Source organism: Engraulis encrasicolus, chromosome 6, assembly GCF_034702125.1.
Source record: "Engraulis encrasicolus isolate BLACKSEA-1 chromosome 6, IST_EnEncr_1.0, whole genome shotgun sequence".
Taxonomy (NCBI): Eukaryota; Metazoa; Chordata; class Actinopteri; order Clupeiformes; family Engraulidae; genus Engraulis; species Engraulis encrasicolus.
In genome coordinates this window covers 54,249,190-54,271,652 of record NC_085862.1, presented here as the reverse complement: position 1 = coordinate 54,271,652, position 22,463 = coordinate 54,249,190, and the positions used below count along the sequence as shown (strand labels likewise).

The 22,463-nt window shown below is 42.8% G+C and overlaps 1 protein-coding gene across 2 annotated transcripts; it reads right to left on the bottom strand.

Moving 5' to 3' along the window:
• Nucleotides 1-3,070: 3,070 nt before the first annotated feature.
• On the bottom strand, nucleotides 3,071-21,992 carry slc35a3a (solute carrier family 35 member A3a). Of its 2 annotated transcripts, none has more exons than XM_063201981.1 (8): nucleotides 21,589-21,992; nucleotides 20,690-20,943; nucleotides 17,325-17,479; nucleotides 14,794-14,916; nucleotides 12,637-12,814; nucleotides 7,753-7,871; nucleotides 5,435-5,568; nucleotides 3,071-4,487 (listed from the first exon to the last, which is right to left on the bottom strand). In XM_063201981.1, exons 2-8 carry the CDS (start codon nucleotides 20,883-20,885, stop codon nucleotides 4,397-4,399), a joined length of 996 nt encoding a protein of 331 aa, XP_063058051.1. In that variant the 5' UTR covers nucleotides 20,886-20,943; nucleotides 21,589-21,992; the 3' UTR covers nucleotides 3,071-4,396. The 2 variants fall into 2 exon arrangements, with proteins under 2 accessions (XP_063058051.1, XP_063058050.1); XM_063201980.1 differs by lacking the exon at nucleotides 21,589-21,992 and adding an exon at nucleotides 21,063-21,204.
• Between the last annotated feature and the right edge of the window lie 471 nt (nucleotides 21,993-22,463).

Below are 22,463 nucleotides of genomic sequence, written 5' to 3'. Positions count from 1 at the left end.
TCTAAACCCAACAGGCCACCTGGGTAACTAGTGACATTTTAGAGAAAAAAAACAGGACCACTGCCTTATGACCATGTTCCAGAGCGCCCCAGATGCTCTCAAACAGCACACACACTGATTGTTTTTTTGGATGAACTTGACTAACTGCCTTTCACAAACGTGGCATAGCCTTTGAATCAACCTGGCCAAATATGACTTTGGCCGTCGGCACACAATCATTATTGGCAAAGATCTACGGAGATGGAGGAAGATACTTTGTTGTTGGTGTATGTATAGACGTCAAATCTGCCTTATGGCCTTTTGCCATAGTTGAAGATGGTTGTATCTTTAGGGTATGGACTAGTGTTAGAACTAGACTGCCTTAAGGCCTCTGTGTCAAAAACTTACTTGAAGTATTCCAATGTTTGCAGCCCCCCCAAACAACTTGCTAGGTGGTCCTTCTCAATGATATGCCTAAACATAACCACATTTTGGCACAGGTTATGATTTAGGTGACTCAATGATGAGTTATTTCGACAAGAGTATAACCCTGAACACGATTTCAGGGTTGTTTTTTGTACAAAAAACGTATGCTGTAGTGGCATTTGCAGCACTAAACAAAACAACAGATTCTCACAACGAAACACTGACAAGAAAGACATGTCAAGCTGAGGCCAGAGGCTTTTAAATCTAAAGGTGCTACTGTATGTGTGTGTTTGAGGTCAGACTGGTTAAATTACTGTACCACACTGCTGATGCATTGACTCCCCTCCTGAGGCGAGCAGCATCACACAAGATGAAAACACAAAGAGCATTTTTAGGCTGTAAAAGTGAGTTGTTTTTTTAAATGGGACTATTCTGGCTACACTACTGTTCTCAGTGAGTATTATCAGTATTATTCAATTTAACACATTTCCTTAATCCTGGGTGACAGGATCATTTTTTTATCATACCTTGCTGTAAATGTGTAACATGTAGCACCTTTAAAGAAAGCTGCGAGCAGTGAGCAGAGGCAGCTATCAGTACATTTCACCTTTCTCTGGGCCCACTTCGATATGTAATCTGCCATCCTCCCCTGTGCTAGTGGCCTTGTGATGACATCGCAAGAGGTCATTGAAGACAGAAGTCTAATTCAATACTTCGCTAAAGAGAATTTCAAAGGTCATTATTTCATTTGAAATCGGAATGTTGAATGGTCAAAAGTTGCTGTGCCTAGGGGGGGAAACTTTGTTGTTTTCTCCAAAGAGGCAGGGCGTTCGTGAGGAATGAGGCCACAAGAACAAGTTGAGGCTGGAAGATTAGATAATAAGATGGTCCCTCTCTCTCACCTGGGAGGGTAGACACAGCAGAGGAAGTGGAAGAGGTGTATCATGGGGAAAAAAAAGAAGTGTCCCTCTGCTCCTCATTAGTGGGGTGCTGCGCTCACACACCAGCCAAAAGATGATCAGCCCTTTTAACACACACACACACACACACACACACACACACACACACACACACACACACACACACACACACACACACACACACACACACACACACACACACACACACACACACACACACACACACACACACTCCCCCAGACACACGTCAGACTCTTAACACACATACACGTACACCAACACGTACACGCACAGCATGCCGAAAAATGGACAGACAGACAGAGGCATACGTGTGCATACATGCCAAAACAAAAGCCATCAGTAAAGTAGATTCACCTCAGATGACCAAGACACTCTGCTGCACCCCACGACCACCCGCCATGCAAACTACCCGCACGCAAAACAAAAGGGAAAAAAATCAACCCATCAGCCCCATTGACTGTATATAGATACAGTCAGTGCACAAGCTATTCCCACATTAGTTGCACAGCTACTATACTTGGCTGTAACGCACTAACGTCGCCAGAGCACACAATGCCATGCAAATACCGTGTTGTCGTCATCTTGGACTATTAAAAAAAAACATCCTATGACGAGAGCAAATATTACCATTTTCTTGCAGAGTGGCTTTCACATATATGCAGACAAAAAAAATCCAGAAGATTTGTTCCACTTTCCATGGTAGCTGTCAAAAATGGTGAACATACTTGTGATGGACTGGGGGTTGGGGGTTGGGGGTTCAGGCCCTGGACCAGCAAGTCTAAACAAAAGTAATGATGCCGAACAAACTCACATTTTTTCCCCCGTGGTGTCCATCTTATGAGGTTATGGGGATTGGCGTGGGGGTGTCAAACTCTTTGGCCTTCACAAAACTCTTTGATTTGCATGCATGCATTGTTTTTGAGGTAATAAAAAAAGAAGACAAGTGACACAGGAATTTTCATTTTGTCCAAGTGCTTCTTTGGACTCAATATGCACAAATATATTTCGTCTCCCATGATTAAAAGTATGTACATTCCACTTTTTTCATTAACATAAAAAAACAGTAACCATGACATCCAGAAACGGACCAGCTCATACATGGTAACCGAGATCCTTCTTTAAATGACACTTCACCATTTCTTGAAATGAGCTCATTCTCCACCTTCCATTGAGTTAAACGATTCTCCTGATTCTTCCAGCCATTCTCTGAGTCCGGTAATGCAAATTCTACCTTCAAGCTAGCATATATAATTGATTTGTATGAGAGCAGTTAGCTGCTAGTTGGTCCCACACACTTCAATGATAATTGCTAGCTTGGCAACCAGAAGTAGTATCATCAGACCAAGAGACCAACTGGAAGAACAGGAGAAAGGCAGACCTCAATTATCCCATTATAGCCTGGAGACACATATACGCTGCATTCAGGCTCTTGAGATTTGAGGTTTTTTATTTAGTTTTATTTTTTTTACTAAAAATGTGTGTATGTTAGGGCTGAATGAATGAACACATTTTAATGCAACATGAGGGTCCTAGCTTTTAAATGCAACTTATCTCATGTTTGTATGTGCTTCGGAGGCTGAGAAATAGGCATTTAGGATTTAGTAGGTAGAGGGCACCCTTTCCCAAAAAGGGCTTAGGCTTAAGTGGGTTATTGGAGTCAAGGGGAGGTGTAAAATTTGCTTATTGCCAGAAATGGTTGAGTATCACATTAAAGGGACACTGTGTGAGATTTTTAGTTGTTTATTTCCAGAATTCATGCTGCCCATTCACTAATGTTACCTTTTTCATGAATAGTTACCAACAGCATCAAATTCTAAGTATTCATTATGACTGGAAAAATAAAACACTTTTCATACATGAAAAGGGGGATCTTCTCCATGGTCCGCCATTTTGAATTTCCAAAAATAGCCATTTTTAGCTGCAGAAATGACTGTACTTGGACCATACTATAAAATATTTGTTTATTACTGAGTAAACTTTAATGTAAAGAGCAAATTTAATAGGCAGCCCAGTTTCAATGAGCAGCATAGTTGCAGTACCTTTTTTGACCATTTTCTGCACAGTGTCCCTTTAAGGTTAGCCAGAAACATCAGGAGTTTCCCACACAATGTGTGAGAGAGATAATAACAGTGTATCTGAGTGACCATAGTATTTTTTTTTAAAGAGTAAACTTTTAGACACACACTCCTTCATTCATCCAGGTTTTCAACCGATTGTTTTCTCCCCACATGGAATCCACCATCCACATGACCCTCTCCTCTGTGAAATGCCAGAAAAGCCAACGACCTGAGCCACAATAATCTGTAAATCTTTAAAAATTAAATAGCCATTGAAGCTGCACCCTTCCCCAGCGCAGATTAAATTTAATTTTAAAAGAGAAATTATACCCACTACTAGCCTTCAAAAACAAACCATTGTTTGCTTTGAGAGTTTGGTTTGGCAATGACAACCCTGTCAGTTTTCCACCTATAGACATTTATATAATTTATATATAAATTAATAATATGATATATAATTTATGTATAATTTATACATAAATCCATGTCAATGTGGCTCTAAGTAGGTAAGGCTGCAGGACAATCTCCAGAAGCATCACCAAGTCAATGGCTTTCCCTACACACGAAATCTCAGCTCATATGCTGAGAGACCAATAGATCATCATCCCCAGTGTCCTCTGGTGTTTCTCCAGCTGGGCTGTGGGGACTATGGATGTCCCCGAGAGGGGGTGTGGCAGGGGTGGCTAGCCATCACTTTCCATCTCCAATGTATGCGTGTGTGTGTCCGTACATACGTTTGTGTGTGTGTGTGTGCATGTGTGTGTGTGTGTGTGTGTGCTGCCAATATGTCTTCAGCTTTATTCATGTTCTCATCTCCCTCTTCATCCTCTTCCTCTGTGGCCCCCATAGGGTCCTCGCTCCCTTTTCCCTTTTGCACACCGCTCCTCCCAACAGTCAAGTCAAGTCAGTAAGTCAGTTGGCAGCAGAGCTGGTGAGCTAGTCCTTTGGTGTGCGCCTGTCCTGCCCTCCTGGACTCCTGTCCTCCCCTTTGCCTCATGCCCTGCTGGGGTTGGAGGCAGGCTTACCCTCATAGCCATACAAGAAGGTAGCCACGATCACCAGCACGGCTCCCATGAAGAAGACACTGCAGGAGAGAGAGAACAGAGAAGAGACGTTAAGAACCTTCTACAGGGGGAGACCAGAGAGGAAACGTTAAGAAGACGCTGCAGGAGAGACCAGAGAAGAAACGATAAGAAGACGATGCAGGAGAGACCAGAGAAGAAACGATAAGAAGACGATGCAGGAGAGACCAGAGAAGAAACGACAAGAAGACACTGCAGGAGAGACCAGAGAAGAAACGACAAGAAGATGCAGCAGGAGAGACCAGAGAAGAAACGACAAGAAGACGCTGCAGGAGAGACCAGAGAAGAAACGACAAGAAGATGCTGCAGGAGAGACCAGAGAAGGGACATTAAGACATTGCAGGAGAGACCAGCAACGTTAAGAAAACAATACAGGAGAGACCAGACGAGAAGACAATGCTGGAAGGAAGACACACGAAGAAAACAAATACAGGGCAGAACGAGTATGGGCAGAAGAGACGCACTATAGCACTATGCACTATAGCAAAGAGTATGGTGAGAACAGACATTAAATAATTGAGGTTTTACCTTTTTCCTGTTCTAACTAGCTATTCTCTTAGTCTGGGGATGTTACATCTAGTTCCAAGCAAGCAATTGTAATTGCATGTACTATTCAATTATATATGCTAGCTTGGAGGTAAAATTTGCATTGCCAGACTCAGCGAATGACTGGAAGTGCAGGAGAAAGAAAACACTTTAAGAAAACACTGCAAGGGGACATAGTACAAGAGAGGGGAGGACAAATAATATGCAAATGTTACGTCACTGGATAGTAAGAAGAGTAATGGTCCACTTTAGATTACATACTTTGGCATTTGTGTGTGTGTGCGTGTGTGAGAAAGAGAAAGAGAAAGAGAGAGAGAGAGAGTGAGGGTGATTACCGTAAGTGTACATGTGTGGGTGCATGAATACAGGTATAAAGTATGTGCATGTGTTTTTCTTTTCTCACCTGGTGGGCACAAAGTCCTCCAGCCAGAAGTAGGAGATGAGTGTGGAGAGGATGATTGAGAGCGAGGTGGCGAAACCCTTTAAGATGTTGTCTGCATATTTGATTACAGCAGCTATTACCAGTCCCCCGAGAGCCTGAGGACACACAGACACACAACACAGACGCACACAATTACACATCGATGAGCAATGTGTACACACTAGAGCAGCAGGTGCTAAACACTACAAAAAAAGTAATTCAAAAGTTTACTTAAGCAACACAAAGTAGATAATGAACTAATCGTATATAAAACATTTACAAATGTTTGTAAAAGGGATGCAAATTATCGATTAATTCATTAATCGTTAGTAGATTGCCTTATCGATCAATTTAAGATTAATTGATAGCGCCCCCCCACCAAAAAAAAAAACCTACTAAATCTAAAAAATGTAATTAAAAAGTGAGATAAAATACTACATTTAAATGAATTGTATTTAAATGCTTTAATCCAAAGGTGATTTAAAATATTCCCACTATTCACACCTCTTTTCACACACAGTCTTCACATGCCCATTCCACCTGGGTCTTTTGTCAGTTGAATTGGCGATTAATTGAGATTGTTTTTTAATCAATTAACGCATTATCGATTAAAGTCGATCCCTAGTTTGTACCTTAAATGAAATAGGAATACTATGTTATCAACAGACACAGAACAGCCGTCGCAGACCTGGAAGTTTGTGCAACAGGCAACATCAAAGTCATCCAGCAGGAGCGGTCATACATTTCTTTTCTTATATATATTATATAGGTCTATATGATATGAACATAGTATTCCACTCATTTACAGACATTTGATAATGTTTTATTCATAATTCATTTTTTACTTCAGAAGGGCCCACTGTTACAGTGTAACCATTTTTTTTGCTCTTTTTTGTCTTTTGTTGTGCTACAGGTTGTAAGCACGGTTGTCTCTCACACAAGGCAAGGTTCCCAGGCAGCGTAGCTGGTGCAGGAACCAGCATGTTTCTGGTCAGCCTGAAAAAAGCTACGGAAGACTGAAGAGATAGAATTCGGTCCTCAAAACTTCCTTAGTGTGCTTAAAGGATATGTACACTTTAGCACATTAAGTCCCTTTTCTGAGTTGTCTGCAGTCTCAGCTACTTAGTTAATTTGGATTTTGTCTGCTTTAGAATGGCTGCGTCTATGGGCTCATCTGGTTCGGTCCATAACACGACCCTAAACATTATTAAATATTCACTCTAAAATAACGTTTAAGCTGGTTTCATGGACAGCCATAGCCATAGGAAGCCATTGTAAAACAGGTTGAGAAAAAAAAACTCCAGATATCCCAAGTAATGGAGAGAACAGCAGCAAAAATTGAAGACAACTCGGAGAAGGGGTTAAAATGTAATAACATTTAGTAAATGTGCTAAATAATGGGCTTATCCTTTAAGGCCCATGGGGGGCAGCAGAGCAAATTTAAGAGTATGTTGACAACAGGCATTTAGAAAAACGCATTTAAGGCTTGAGGAAAAAAGCTGCCCAGTGTTGCTTTAGACAAACTACATCGTTCTCAGGTCCTATGGGTGTTCTAGATAAAATGCAAAAGGATAATAATGACGATGAGCATGGAGCATTCTCCATGGAATGGAAAAGCCTAATTCAATGCACTCTTCCTAAATTATTTCGAACTTTTATTGTGCAAAGTGTGTTAACACAATTAGAAATTTCAGATTATTATTCTTTTACAGAGTGAATCGAAAAAGACAGATTTTTTTTTCAACTTTACAGGGACAGGAAATGAGTGGAACAGAGAGACGGGGGAGGATCGAGAAATAACCCGAGTCGGGAATCGAACCCGGGTCGCCCGCGTAGCAGCCGACTAAGCCACGGCTGGGCCATAGAAACATAGATTTGAGTAAAGTTGTTATTAAAAATAAATCCACAAAATAGTCATCAACACAGGAGTACTTTGGCATTTTTTCTTTACAATCAATATTAGTAGTGATTGTGCTCTACGGTGTACATGAGTAACGGAAGTTGACATTTGCGGGAGTAAGAAAAAAAAAGTTTAAACATAATGTAACCTTTTACGAGGAGGGCAGCTCTGCTGAAGACAAAATACACAGCTAAGATAGAAGACATGACCAATTAAATATTAAAAACAACTGCAGAAAAAGATAATGGACTTTGTTGGAATAGTGAGCAGTTGGACGAGCAACTGTTTTTTTTTCTGTTCAGTTCTCACAAGCAACTTCTGTCAATGTACAGCAGCGTGTAAAAAAAAAACAATTTTCTCAACAGGATTGGTGATGAACAGGTGAACTAGAAAGACGTACCTGCAGAGCCACCACAACGCAGGTGATGGTGTTGTAGCCCTGGAACATCCCATGCTCCCTCACCCGCTCACCATCATACACCAGCATGCCCATCAAGCCAAACACCAGACCAAACATCCCTGCACACAGAAGAGAAAAGATAAACAGACAATCATTATTATCATTATTATTAGTAATAGAAGTAGTAGTAGGAGTAATAGATTCATTTGGTACGTCTGGTCCGCCCACCAAAAAGGAGAGGGCAGAGTATGCGGAGGGGAAAACAGCCTCAAATTAATAGCATTCAGTTATCATCGTTACAGTGCAACATATGTATTAAGGGGATGAATTTGTCCCAAGCCTGGACAAATCAGTCAGCTGCCCTGGTGGTATTAGTAGTGATAGCAGTAGTAGTAGTAGTAGTAGTAATGTTATTATTAAGTATTATTACCAATATTACCAGTATACCACACTGAACATGTGTACAGTACAGATATATAGAAAGTTATCAAACCAGCCTTTTACATTGGTCTTGCCACAGAAGCACAGAAAAATGGAGGGTAGACCTTTAAGCAAACATTGATGACTCTTTTCAAAGGCCAATTTTAACTTGCGAAGAAAGGTGTTTGAAGGCGCACTTAAGAAAGAAGAATGTTACACATGAGAGGAGAGCTTGAGCTGGAGAGAAATTCAACTGGCGGTTAAGTCAACACTGAAGTGATTTCTCAATGAATATCTCCCTCTTTCACACACACACACATTCTCTCTGTCTCTCTCTCTCACGCGCGCACACACACACACACACACACACACACACACACACACACACACACACACACACACACACACACACACACACACACACACACACACACACACACACACACACACACACACACACACACACACACACACACACACACACACACACACACACACACACGGAAGTGAATCACTGGGAGGATTATCACACAGGCTTCACATGTTTGGGTTTAAAAATAAAGGCGAGATGAAGATGCATCTCGGCACAAGCTGAGCAGAACATAGAGAATAAAAGAGAAGAGAAGAGAAGAGAAGAGAAGAGAAGAGAAGAGAAGAGAAGAGAAGAGAAGAGAAGAGAAGAGAAGAGAAGAGAAGAGAAGAGAAGAGAAGAGAAGAGGAGAAAACAGAAGAAAAGAGAGAGAAGAAAAGAGAACAGAACCAGCAGAATAAAAAAATAAAAGAGCCGTACTCCTGATCACTAGATGTCCAGAAGACTTCTCTGCTGCTTCGATCTGCCTTCACACACCATCACTCAAGACAGCTGTGATCAGTGCCACAGACAGCTTTGGCAGAGCCCTGGAAAACGTCATGAGAAAGGACCCCTCCACCCACAATAAATACAATATAATGAGAGCCCAATTCTGGGCCTCCCCTCTCTCCCTGGGCCTGGGACAACTGACCACAGGAAGAACAGTGCTTCTATAAGAAGAAAACTGATGTGTTGTCAATAAAGCAATCAATCAATCAAATCAATCAACCCCTTTTGTCACCCCCCCATGTCGGCTTCCCTGGCAGAGCTCTTCAGGCCAAGAAGACGGTGTTGGCCACAACTAACCCCACGGAGAGCCTGACATTCCTTAGTGGGGCTGGTAGGGACTCCAATGTAAACAGATACAGAGGAGAAGACAGACGAGTGCCTATGCGTAGATGACACATGGCAATGCCTGTCAGACTCAAGAGCTTGACAAATGAGGAGTGGGGAGAAAGCAGACAGGCTGTGTCGAGAACATTATTGCCTTACTAGCTTTTAATGATGCTGAGATTGGAGTGGAGCGCATGAGTGAGGAAGAATGAGAGAGAGAGAGAGAGAGAGAGAGAGAGAGAGAGAGAGAGAGAGAGAGAGAGAGAGAGAGAGAGAGAGAGAGAGAGAGAGAGAGAGAGAGAGAGAGAGAAGAGAGAGAGAGAGAGAGAGAGAGAGAGAGAGAGAGAGAGAGAGAGAGCAAGCGCGAAGAGTGAGAGTGAGAACAAGAGAGAGGATGAAAGACATCAAGAAACAAAGAATTTAAGAAAGACATTAATAAAGAAAGAAAAAAGAAAGAAAGAATGAGTGTGGGGGGTGTATACAAGTTTGAATAGGGGGAGGATCTAATGAGACTATTGCACTATTGTACTGCTATATTGTCTAGATCACGTGTGCATTCTTTCTTAAAGAAAAGCACAGGGCGTGGATGACACAATGCAAAACCAGAAAACAGCCTGTCAAGATGGCAGATGAACGATGAGCCGTATTGAAAAAGGACAATTCAAGACAAAAGCTGAGTTGTCATCAAAGCATTGAGAATTATGATGAAGCCTTAGAGGGCTTAAAATAAAGAATAGGTGAAAACAAGTTATACCAAATGGGAGTGGGTTAAAAACAATGCAAAATGGTGTATACGGAGCAGTTACAGCTTCAGATACAGCTTGTTTACATACTTGCTCTCATCAACAAAAATGTTTCTGTAATAATGAAGCCATTCGCTCATGCACACTATTTCACTTCAACCACAGCACACTTGGGGAGTGACTTATTGGCTATGTTTGTAAGCTGAACACTGTAACCACTTATCCACAAACTGTTCCCAACGACAGAGGTGCTGCTAGAAATTCCAACCAAGAGCCCAACTATTTAGCTACATGTCTCTAACCCAGACACACTGCACCTACATGCCAATCTAGATGATTACATTCAATACAGACTTTATCATACTTACCAAGCTGGATGTTCCTGACCTTCTACACCCTCACACAGCCGCACACACACACACACACACAAGTTCCTGAGCCATGCAGCCAGTACCCACTGAGCTGGATGTCCCGGTCACTGTAAAGGCGGATTCATACTTAGCGTAACTGGCGCTAACCTCATTCATACCTCCCTCGCGACGATGGCGTGCGCTCAAAATGACGTCACACGCCCCTCCGCAAGCTGCCGCGGCGCGAGGTCGTGCACCCCGCATTTTTTGTAACTTGGCGTGCGCCACCAGAGACCATGCAGGTAGGCAGACAAAGCAGGAGTTGCGAAGAGATATGGCTACAGCTACTGTACTACAGAATGGACCCTGCATCATTTTGAGGATAATAAAATGTCTTTAGAGAGTTATTTTATCTTCTCCCTTAAATGTTGTTCAGTGAAACAATTGTTTACTTTGTTCAGAAGCACGTTGTGTTATCTATTTATAAATTCTGCAGCCAGAACAATGCTCTCACATGTCTTGGAATGATCTGGCAATGTAGGCTACAACAAAAATCTATGTTTCATTGTGGTAAGTCATAAATCAGACGTTCAGTAGCCCTACAGCAGCCGTATTTGACTTTCTATTTTTATACATCTCTAGAACTCCCGCTGCGAGTTGCGATGGATTCTGCCGTTTCTCTCATGAACAGCAGAGGGCACACTTGCGAAAATGCAAGCAAAAGCCTGTAAATGGCGCTTTTGACTATGAATGGTCTGCCACATTTTAATGGTTCTCGCGCCAAATGCGCCAAATTGCGCACGTTAAGTATGCGGAGCCCTTAACACGCACGCACGCACACACTTAACTCATACCGTACATTCTATAAGGGAATCTGTGCGTGACGTCACTGTTTACATTTCTCATTCTTCCATGTGGCAAGAAAGAGCTTGGTCGCCTCGCCTTGTGTTGTGAAAACACTACAAAACACATCCAGAAGGTAAGCCTCATGAGTTATTAAAGAGCTGTGCAATGAAATCTAGTTCCATATCACAACCGGTATAATTATTATCTCCATCCTATTTTTAAAACGTCTGAAATATCACCAGCCACCAGAAACCTAGCTGGCTCCGAGTTGCATACACACTCACGGTAGTCCTACATCACGTCAACACTACAAAGTAAAGACCGTTATTCACAATAGTTTTAGGCAACCTAGAGTAGTGCTCATCTGTTTGGTGTAACAGCTCTTATGACAGCTTTTATGACAAGTGGAATAGACTGGAATCTGATCTTGACGTTAGCTAGCAAGCTAACAAAATAGCTAGTTTCCCCGAGTTGCGCTCTGCACATTTTCCCTTCATTTGTCCACGTTAAGTAACTGATATTGCAACTTATCACATTTTGGTATGCCATCAGTATGCAAACAGCTATATAATAAAATGAAAATCAGCTTAGCAAATTCCAATGTTTGGGCTTGCAGCTGGTGACGGTAGATAATGATAGCCTTATCCCGGGTGTTGTGTGGAACTAGATTTCATTGCACAGTTCTTTAATGAGTCATGAGGCTTATCTTGGTGTGTTTGTGACATGAAAAACGATTATACTGTGTATTTACATGTATGTGACCAACTACAAAGCTAACTTTCAGAGACAAAACTGTTTTGTTTCAGTTAATGCCGTCTCGTCTGAACATCTGGATAAAGACATTGAGTGACACACTGTTTTAAGCACATTCCATACCTGGCCAAATCTTCAATTAGCTAAATAAATTGAGACCATAACCCAACATAACCAATAGCCTAACAAGTCATGTGATATTTCTGGCTAAGTTTCTGCCAAGATGTGAGGTTTCATGCTAGGGATTTCGCATTGTACCCGAATAGAGAATTCTGTTATCTCAGCTCTTTTTGCAACCCAGCACTTTTTGCCACCCAGCATTTTTGGCGCATGCGCAGCTTTGCGCACAGCGTGTTTACAAGATTCGCCTATATACGCACCGAGCTGGATGTCTCTCTCTCTCACACACACACGGCCCTGACCAACTACACCCTGTATACTAGTTATTCTCAACGGGGGCTCTACAGCCCCCCAGGGGGCATTAGGGAGCCTTCGGGGGGGAAGTTGAGAAGGACACACACATATATATGCACACACACACACACACACTCACACGGTCCTGACCAAGGGCACCCTGTACTGTACCCACCGAGCTGGATGTTCCTGACCCAGACGCTCTGCTTGCTCTCCTTGAGGATCTTCTCGAAGTAGACCCCCGCGAAGCCACTGGAGCAGCAGGCCACCAGCACGGCCACCAGGCCCACCAGGGGGGACCCCGACGACGCCTCCTGCTCCTGCTTGCTCTCCGCTGGGGACTCACTTGGCCACTGCACACAGCAAGAAAGTAACATTTATTTGTAAAGTGATTTTCTCGGACAAGACAAGTCACCGAGTGGTTTACAGTTTGCTTAGTATGAAATACAAAAATGTATACGAACTCATACAGACACACACACAGACATACACGGTCATACATGAATGTTGCCATGCGTTTTGTTTTTATGTATAAGTACAGTGACATGGGGGCGACTGTGAAACCCAAGACGAATTACCCCCCCAGAACAAGAAATATATTCTACTACCATTACACACACACATACAAACAGACATATGCAGTCATACAGAAAACTTGGTTAATGACCCAAAGCAGTGGTCAAAAATTGACTACCCCCACATCTTCCACTATCTCGTTTTATCATCACCAGAGCAGGGTTTCTGCACATTTTGGATCACCAAATATAAGACTTTTTAAGACAAATATAAGACCTCTGATGATAAAATATAAGACCACCGCTCGGGGTGAGGCATTGCAATATTGCTAATGTTATTAGTTTGCATTGCTATAATGAAATGTAGGCCTAGTACATAATTATATATAATAAACAATATTATATGACTACTGTGCTTTTATAGTGTAGCCTAGGGTAAACACAGTGTAAGCAGTAGCAAGGTGTAACTGATCTGTAGGCCTACAGACACCATGCATGCATATGGTCAGGCATTTAATTGAGGGTCCCACGCATGTTTTGACGGCCTATGGAAAACTCAAATGAATGTTCACCAAATGCCTTTAAATGTATACATTAAAAATGGCTCAACAATTCATCATTTCTGATGGATAAATAGTTGAATGCACTTTGCTATTAGGAGAGATGACACCTGGTGTCAAAAGGGTTAAATGTGCTGTTTCTCCTCCTCCAGCTCGCTTTATCAGAGACGGGTAGCAGAAGCAAGCGTTCTAATTTGAGCAGCCTGTCTGTAGTTTGTTGTTCTCAACAAACAGCGCACAACTTGGAAGCGATTTCCAGCATGTCCATAACAAGCATTTAGCGCGTTTACCGTTGCCCATCTGGTTACCGATTTGGACATTACGCACCTCGCCAGATCATTGGCTTCGTACATATTCTGTTACTCATCCGATTTCGTATTGCCTCGCGCTCACTTCCTCATGCTGCCATCATGTTAACGAAATCATTTTGCATTTGACAGAGGCCTCAAATAGCCTGTCCCGTATCTAGAGGCGATTTTGAGAGTGTAGGCTATTGTATGAAGGAACATTTATTTTCGAATACGGTCATAATGGACTTCATGAAATGAACCCTTTAGTTCTATATTTAGCAAACGCTTCTACCCAAACGCGAGGGCATGGCTAACATGCTTAAGATAGACATAATTTAAAACTTACACTCAACGACTGATTAGGCTATGCGTCCTCCCGACACAGTTAACATCAAGCTTCATATTCCGACGTTGCTTTGGATAGCACCTAACCGTTTTATTTCTTGTCCTCAAGCCACATTACACTGAACGTGCATCTATCTACCCATCTCGATTCACGTTCATATTTTTTCGACCACTTTTTCGACTGTTTCTAATAGAACATGCAAGTAGGCTAGACGGCTCTGGCTGCGCCCACAGGTCTGCGGCTGCCCCCCGCTGTGTGGCCAGCGGGCTGCGCTGCGCCACAAACACAGATCAGTTTCATCTACTTTTCCGCATCTTGATAAGGGACGTATGCCGGTTAAATAAGATTTATAGCGTCAAAAAATATACCTTTTTCTTACACTCAAGCTACCCAGGGGAAATATAAGACCTCCCACGTAAATATAATACCACACTTCCAAAAATTGGCGAAATATAATGCTTTATAAGACCTTTAAAAACAAATATTAAAAGTAAGACTTTATAAGACTTTTTAAGGATCCGCGGAGACCCTGCAGAAAGGTGTGCTCAGTGGAACGCCATGTGGAGCTCGGCGGAACTACATTCATGTTGTGAGAGTCGGGTTAGAAATAGTGCCCCTCACCTGCACTAGTGCCACCCCTCCCATGAGGATGAGCAGGGACAGCCACTGGTACACGCCCAGCTTACGGCCCAGCATGGACACTGAGAACAGAGCCGTGGTCAGGATCTTCAGCTGATACGTCACCTGGGGAGGGGAGAGGAGAGAGGAGGGGAGAAGACAAGAGACAGAATGGGAGGAGAGGAGAGGAGATGGGAGAAGAGAAGAGGAGAAGAGGAGAGAGGAGAAGAGAAGAGGAGAAGAGGAGAGAGGAGAAGAGAGTGCACAAGAGGAGAGGAGAGGAGAGGAGAGAAGAGGAGAGAAGAGGAGAGAAGAGGAGAGAAGAGAGTGCACAAGAGGAGAGAAGAAAAGGGAAGAAACAGAAGGGCAGGAGAGGAGAGGAGAGGAGAGGAGAGGAGAGGAGAGGAGAGGAGAGGAGAGGAGAGGAGAGATTAGAGAGAGGGGGGGGCACAAGAGGAGAGGAAAGGCAGGGTGAAGAAAGGGTAGAGGAGGGAGGAGGAGCAAAGAGGGTGGAGGGAAGACAGAAAAGTTCAGGAAGAGAAGAGAGGATAGGTAGAAAAGAGAGGAAAGAGAAGAGAGGATAGGAAAAGAGAAGGGGGAGAGGATAGTATTGGGGAGAGAAGAGGGGGTAGGATAAGAGAGGAAGAGAGAGGATAGAACAGAGTAGAGGAGAGAAGAGCGTAGACGAGAAAAGAAGAGAGGATAGGAAGAGAGAGAGAGGAGAGGGAGAAAAGTGCGTCCTTGGTCATTTTTCCAGTTGGTTCCACAGTATCAGCTCTGCTCCACCATGTGACAGTCATTAATGACTCCGCTCTCAGGGACACGTGGACGCACAACTTTCAGGCCATCAATTTACAGCACTCAACTTTGCCATTTTCATAATACATTAAACACTGCACAGGCTACGACAGGCCCTTTTCTAGCCATTTCTTTTAAGAAATAGGCATTTCATTTCATTTACATTTATAACAAAAGCAGAAAATACAGTGTTTTGAAAAAAAAGATCAAAAGTTAAAAAAATATAAATTTGGGTTTGCCAGCACTGCTGCTTATATGCAAATGTGAGGCCAAAACCGTTAAAAATATATTGGCTGAGGCTCATGAAAATAAATAGCTGTGCCTTACTGAATTCACCTCAGCACTCCGCTGGACTATAATTTCATCAGCATCTGTTCACGAAACAATGGGCTTTAAAACACTTTTACTTCAGCAACAGTAAAAAGGTACAGGGCTGTGTGAATTGGTGGGCCTGGCAGTTCTACAAAGTTTCTGTAGCCTACTCATAGAGGCAGGGGAAGAGAAAATCTGGCAGTAATGCTTTAAAAAAAAAAAAAAAAAAAACAGCAAGTACTATATACTTTCTGGGTGCCAAAAAAGGTAACACAGAAAAGTTACATGGTATCTAATGTGTAAAGGTTTTATTACGAAGTAAATACTATGTAATACACACATCTCAAAAATTACTATGAAATCATTGTGTATTTTTTGGGTAACAACAGGGTAACAGAGAGAAGTTACCGTTAGATACCCATCTAATTTATCTCTGTTACCCTGTTGTTACGCAGACAACACAGTAATTTCTTTTTCTTGTCAATTTAAATTACATGTAAGCTTATTTACTTTGTAATTTCCTCTGTTTTATCTGTTAGATACCATGTAACTTGTCTTTTACCCTGTAATTACCCAGAAAGTACATAGTAATTACGTGAAGTAACTGTACCATAAAAGAAAACCGGAAATTCTTATTTACTGCTCTATTCTATTGCTCCACACCTTAGTCCATACATGTCAAAGGCTAAACCACAGGTATAGTTTCCTCAAACAGGAAGTCTGGTTCTCTGCACTACAGGCATTTCTCACTCACCCACATCTTGAGCACATCTTGCGCAACGAAAGCTACAGTAAGGACCATTTCCTCCAAATGGCCAAAAGGAACACTACGTTTATCTGTGAAGATTCTTAAAGGTTACTCATTTGCCTTTAATGGATGATGCATTGCTTACTTTACTTGTCTGTTAACCCCCTAACTGTGAAAAGATCTGTGGACAGATTCTGATGGCATTTTCAGAATGGCTCAGAATCTGGCTTGGAACTTCGAATAGTTTTTTTTTTTGGCCACTGATTCATGGTACAACTTGTGATTTCCCCCCCCTACACAGACCTCACCTGGCAGGAGTGTTGGAGATGGCCCTGTAACCAAAGTTGTGGATCAGAAAAACTAAAAAGAATACCTCCCGCGCAATGGCCGTGTCACAGCAAAAAATAGCCAGTGCTTACATTGCATGCTTTAGTTTTTTCTTTGGGGTTTTTTCTGACAATAAGCAATGGGAGAAAGGTGAGCTGCACTGGTTGAGGTGTGGACTCTCCGAATGCTTTTCTAGCTACCATTGCCGTGCAGAGCCTTTCAGTGCTACTGAAACCTTTGACCGGGCCCAGGACAGAGTCATCTGAAAGGGCCCCAAACCCAATTCATACAATGTAATGAGGACCCAATTGTTGGCCCCCTCTCTGCCTGGGACGAGTGATGCCTTTACCTGATAGGTGGCGGCGTCCAGGTTGGAGAGGGCCACATAGAGCAGGTTGTTCTGTAGCGTGTAGATGCCAGAGGGGATGGCCAGCTTCAGGGTCTCCACTGGCTTCTGGACAATCTCCTGCCTCAACAGACTGTTCAGGGCACGCATACTGTAACCTGATGGAGAGAGAGAGAGAGAGAGAGAGAGAGAGAGAGAGAGAGAGAGAGAGAGAGAGAGAGAGAGAGAGAGAGAGAGAGAGAGAGAGAGAGAGAGAGAGAGAGAGAGAGGGAGAGAGAATGAATTGTGGTTAAAACAACACACCAAACAAAGCTAATAAGAATCTCGTACCAAACAATGAGAGGGAGGAGGGGCAGACACAAAGTGTGACAAGGTGTGTGCAAGAAAGACATGAAGAGAGGGGGGGTGAGGGTTGGGGAGAGAAAGTAACCGAGTGTGACAAGGTGTGTGCAAGAGAGAAATGGAGAGAAAGAGGGAGATGGGAGAAAAGAGAAGGACAACATTCCAAGTGTGATGAAAGTGTGTAATGTAATACTGGATGCCAACAATAGCGCACAGTTGCTTGTTGACACCAAAACCTCTGGATTTTTACTATCCATGGTGTTTGGTATTACTATTACACCCTGCTGATCTACAACATTTGATCACAAGCAGACTGCCATCACTGGCTTCAGTATGAGCATACTGTAGGGTCCACACAACACATAGCAAAATCAGCATTTCACCATAACTTATTGAGTTCATCTTGTCAAACTACACACAGTATAAATGGGTGTATGTACAGCTATGGGTGTAGGTTATTATTAGGGATGCACCGATACCACTTTTTTGAAAACCGATACAAGTACGAGTACATTAATGTGTGTACTTGCCGATACCGAGTACCGATACCGATACCTTTTACCACCAAAATACAATGAAAATAAATGCATGGCCTTGTTTTTTTCAACATGTGATATTTTTATTGTCAATTTCCATGTAGATTTAAATGTTAGTAAATGTATGAGATGGCACTTTTTTCCATGCTCATTTCAAGTCCACAGAACATGATAAGATTGTTTTGAGTAATAGTAGTACTCATAGCTGGTATCGGCAAGTGCTTGATGAGTACGAGTACGAGTACGAGTATAATGAGCAGTATCGGGAGCCGATACCGATACCAATATCGGTAGCGGTGCATCCCTAGTTATTATAAAGGTATTATATCCAGTGGCAGCATAATCCCCTGTTATAATGTGGTCAAATACAGAGATAGGGCACAATTTTGCTTGAAAGGTGAATTCCGCTTTAAGAGTAGCACTAGATGAGTGCATTTGAAATGAGCAAATAAAGGCGCCATCAAGTTAACAAAACAAAAGCGTCTCTTAAGTCTTATCAAACAAGGCCATGGACGTAGCGTACCAACAATGTCAAACAATAATGGCTAAACACCCTCAGTATCAGTATTTAGATAAACAGAAGGTTACACCCAAATCACTTGAGGTGAACTAGCAGCTTGGAACAATGGGAACATCATTGTATGGTTACTGGTTCCGCCACAGCACTGTGGTGAGGTTGTCTGGTTAACACAATGTTCATTTCACATGAAATAAGACACCTTGGCACCCGACCGACACAGATTTCAATCAAACTTGGTGTGCCTTTTTAGTAGCAAGGCAGCACCCAAGAACTGCATGTGTGTGAATCGGACACCAATATTAAGGGGAGAAGTATGATTGAAATCTGTGTCGGTCGGGTTCCAATGTGTCTGATTTCATGTGAAATGACCCACAAGTGAGATAGTCTGGAGGCTACCTATGCCATTTCTCGTAGGAAAGGTGAGGTTTACAATTGCCCGTGGCCGTTAATTGGGCGTTACGAATGTGAAATGACCCATAGGTCACTAATCAGAAAAAATATTTGAACTCCTGCACACTGACTGACAGCCCTAACACTGACCATTTAGCTCTGAAGAAGACAGTAGTCGCAACGCGTCAGCCCATTTAATTAAAGGCTTTTTAACTTCACCAGCAGTGTGCCTTGGAATCTTTGGCAGACCTTATCAACAGCCACAACTGGAGCTAAGTCTGACCATAATTTTAAGAAACTGACCATTTAGCTTTTACTTTATTCACAGTGCTTCGGTCTAGGACTGAAACAGAATGACTAAAGTAAAAGAGAAATGGTCAGTGTGCTGGAGTTTTATAGCTTTTTCCTGTCCATTTCAACACATCATGCCGTCCCTATTTAAGCTTCTCTCCCCCTGCCATCTGCCAGAGGGGCCTATTTGCATTCACCTTGACACTGTTTACTTTGCTCATGTGGTTGATTGCCAACCCAGAATCCTATAGTAGGGTTATGACACACACACACACACACACACAGACGCGCACACAGACGCGCACACGCACACGCACACGCGCACACGCACACGCGCACACGCACACGCGCACACGCACACACACACACACACACACACACACACACACACACACAGCTGGACCTTGCTTTCTGTGGAATAGAGCCCATAGAACTGCCTTCTACTTTCACTATTCACGTGTACAATTCACACTATACACACATTAAAAATGAGGCATACTCCATTAAGGAACATTTCCTTTCACTCAAAGACTCAGTACTGCATTATGACTTGGACAAGCACTGTGGTAAATTACTGCCATTAGACGCATATCAGAGATAATCATTTACAATCTTGTTTAATACATCACGTGATGTCAGGCATATAGCCACTCCCTAACAGGACTGTGGGTGGCTTTTGGCGGCCTGTAGCTGAAGTCGTCAGACGGTCCCCAACCTTCAGGCACCGTCTCCCGACATCACCTCCAGGCCAAATATTGAGGAAAATTCTAAGCTACTGTCATTAGACGCATGTCATGAGATCATCATCTACAATCAGTTACTCTTCATACCTATTTGACATTAACTTGAACACAGACAGATACGTTTGTCACACAATCCTCCACGGGTACATTGTGGTGGTTGTACCATGCTAAGGTGGTATATCGGGACTCTCCTGGAAGGCGAGACTGGACAGGACTTGTCGTTGTTACTTTAGAGTGGCATTGGCAACCAGAACTAAATGTTGGAGGTTATTAAGGGTGCAGAATTTAAATGTGTGCGCGTCACCCATAGAGATGACCCAAAATATTGTGAGCCGGCGGACGGACAGACAAGCAGACAGACAGGGTCATTGCAATAAGCAAACAAAGAAACTAAAACCGAAAGTTGTGAAGAGGGCCCACAACAGGGATGTTGTGATATACACTAAGGGGCCGGGGCTCAAAACATTTTCATTCAGGAATGCCGCAACTTCTAGCCATAAAGTCAGTATATAGAGAACACTGGTGACGAACACAAAAAAAACTCACTGTGCTCTTTGAAGACCAGCATGACACAAGCGATGATTTTCAGCAGTTCAGCAGTCACCACGGCGGAGGAGGCCAGGTATCGCGGTCCATCCCCTTGCAGAGTGCGGGAGTAGCGCATGGTCAGCACCAGCGACGTAGTCTGGAAGACCAGCACACCTAGAGACAGGTACTTCAGGCGCGCAGAGCCCGAAGCCATCTTTTCAGGTTGGCAGGATTCGGTTCCACTTTCAGGGTTTTCTAAGAGGGATACCCGTCTGACCAAATAGAGAGGAGAAGCAGTGTTAGACAATTAAGGCAAAACTTGGTACACTCTGTAAAGGCACTACAGTAAAATATACGAGTGGTAGGATAAAGATGATGTAAAATATAATACCTAATAGCCATGAAAATAGAAGAGGCTAACGGTCAATGACAAATTGTAGCTATGTAAACACACATGATGTGGCAGTTTTGGCGAGAGGAACCTGGGCTAACTTCACGTCTACGAGCAACAACCACTGCACTGTATTTCGGTGGACCTTCCAGGAATCAGTATCCTGTTTGCCCACAGGTAGAACTACCTCTAGCCACGTCATTAAGCCTGTAGAGCTACATTTTTGATGAATGCCCTGCTGACAGAGTGCAGGCACACCCGTGGCATGTGAACGGGGGCTAGGTAAACGGATACATTCAGAATAAGTAAATCCATTTTAAACAGAATAGCCTACCAACACAAAATCACAACTGCTGCAGATATCACAAAGTTTTCGAGCGAAATTGTTTCTTATCTGGCACATAGCACGTGCAATAAACATTTTTGACCCCCTGTCATTCCTACTTGAGCGTCAAACTCGCAGCAGGAGGTAGATGGTGATATCTTTGGGTTGAGACAGTGCTAGAACACAAAAAAACAAACTCACCAAAGTCGAAGAAAACTGGTACCAGGACCTGGAAAATGTAGCTCTGCAAAAGGTTGCTAAAGTCCGCTATCTGGCGTTGGTGTACGCAAGCATCCATTCATTCTAGCAGTCCACACAAACCAGTTTCCGTATTTGGTTTACTATATCCATAGCTTGAAACTAAAAACAGGTTTCGCAAGTGACTGAAGTGTCACCAAATTTTCAGCTAGGTGGCTAAGCAACTTAGCTCACCTCGCAAAAGACGACACATTCAATCAATGCGTCGTCTTTATTGCAAATATTATCCGGGCTTCCATAACTATGTTGATAACTCAGCCCATGTAAACGGTAATCTATACGATTAAGACCTTATATCTGCTCAAGTTCACAACTTATGATAAATCTCAAACAGTGGCACTTCCTGATTACCCTCTTGTAACATATATCTATGGTAGCAACGACGACAACAGAGCACCCATTCAAAACGATGCAGTAGCACATACACGACCAGCTACCGCCCACTGCTGTCTTGGCATGTAAATGATTCTAGTCGTAGACTGTCAGGCGTTGGGTGAGTGCACATTCAATCTCCAATGCAAATAGATCATCAACCACTTTACTACAAAAGGAGTTCAAACAGCTCTGCAGAATCAAAGAATATTGATGATCGATGGTTCAGCTCCAATTCTATTTCAAAACAATTAGGCCTACTTTTTTTTAGCCAATATATTTTAGATTGAATTGTAGTAGGCTTGCAAATGCTTAAAACAATATTGAAGTCTTAGTGAAAGACACTACATTTACTGATTTTGCCTGTTTTTTTAAACAGCAGTGGAACTTGTCAGTTGTCAGTCACACAGTTGCAGTGCTGATATCCTGTAGCATTGGCATAATCA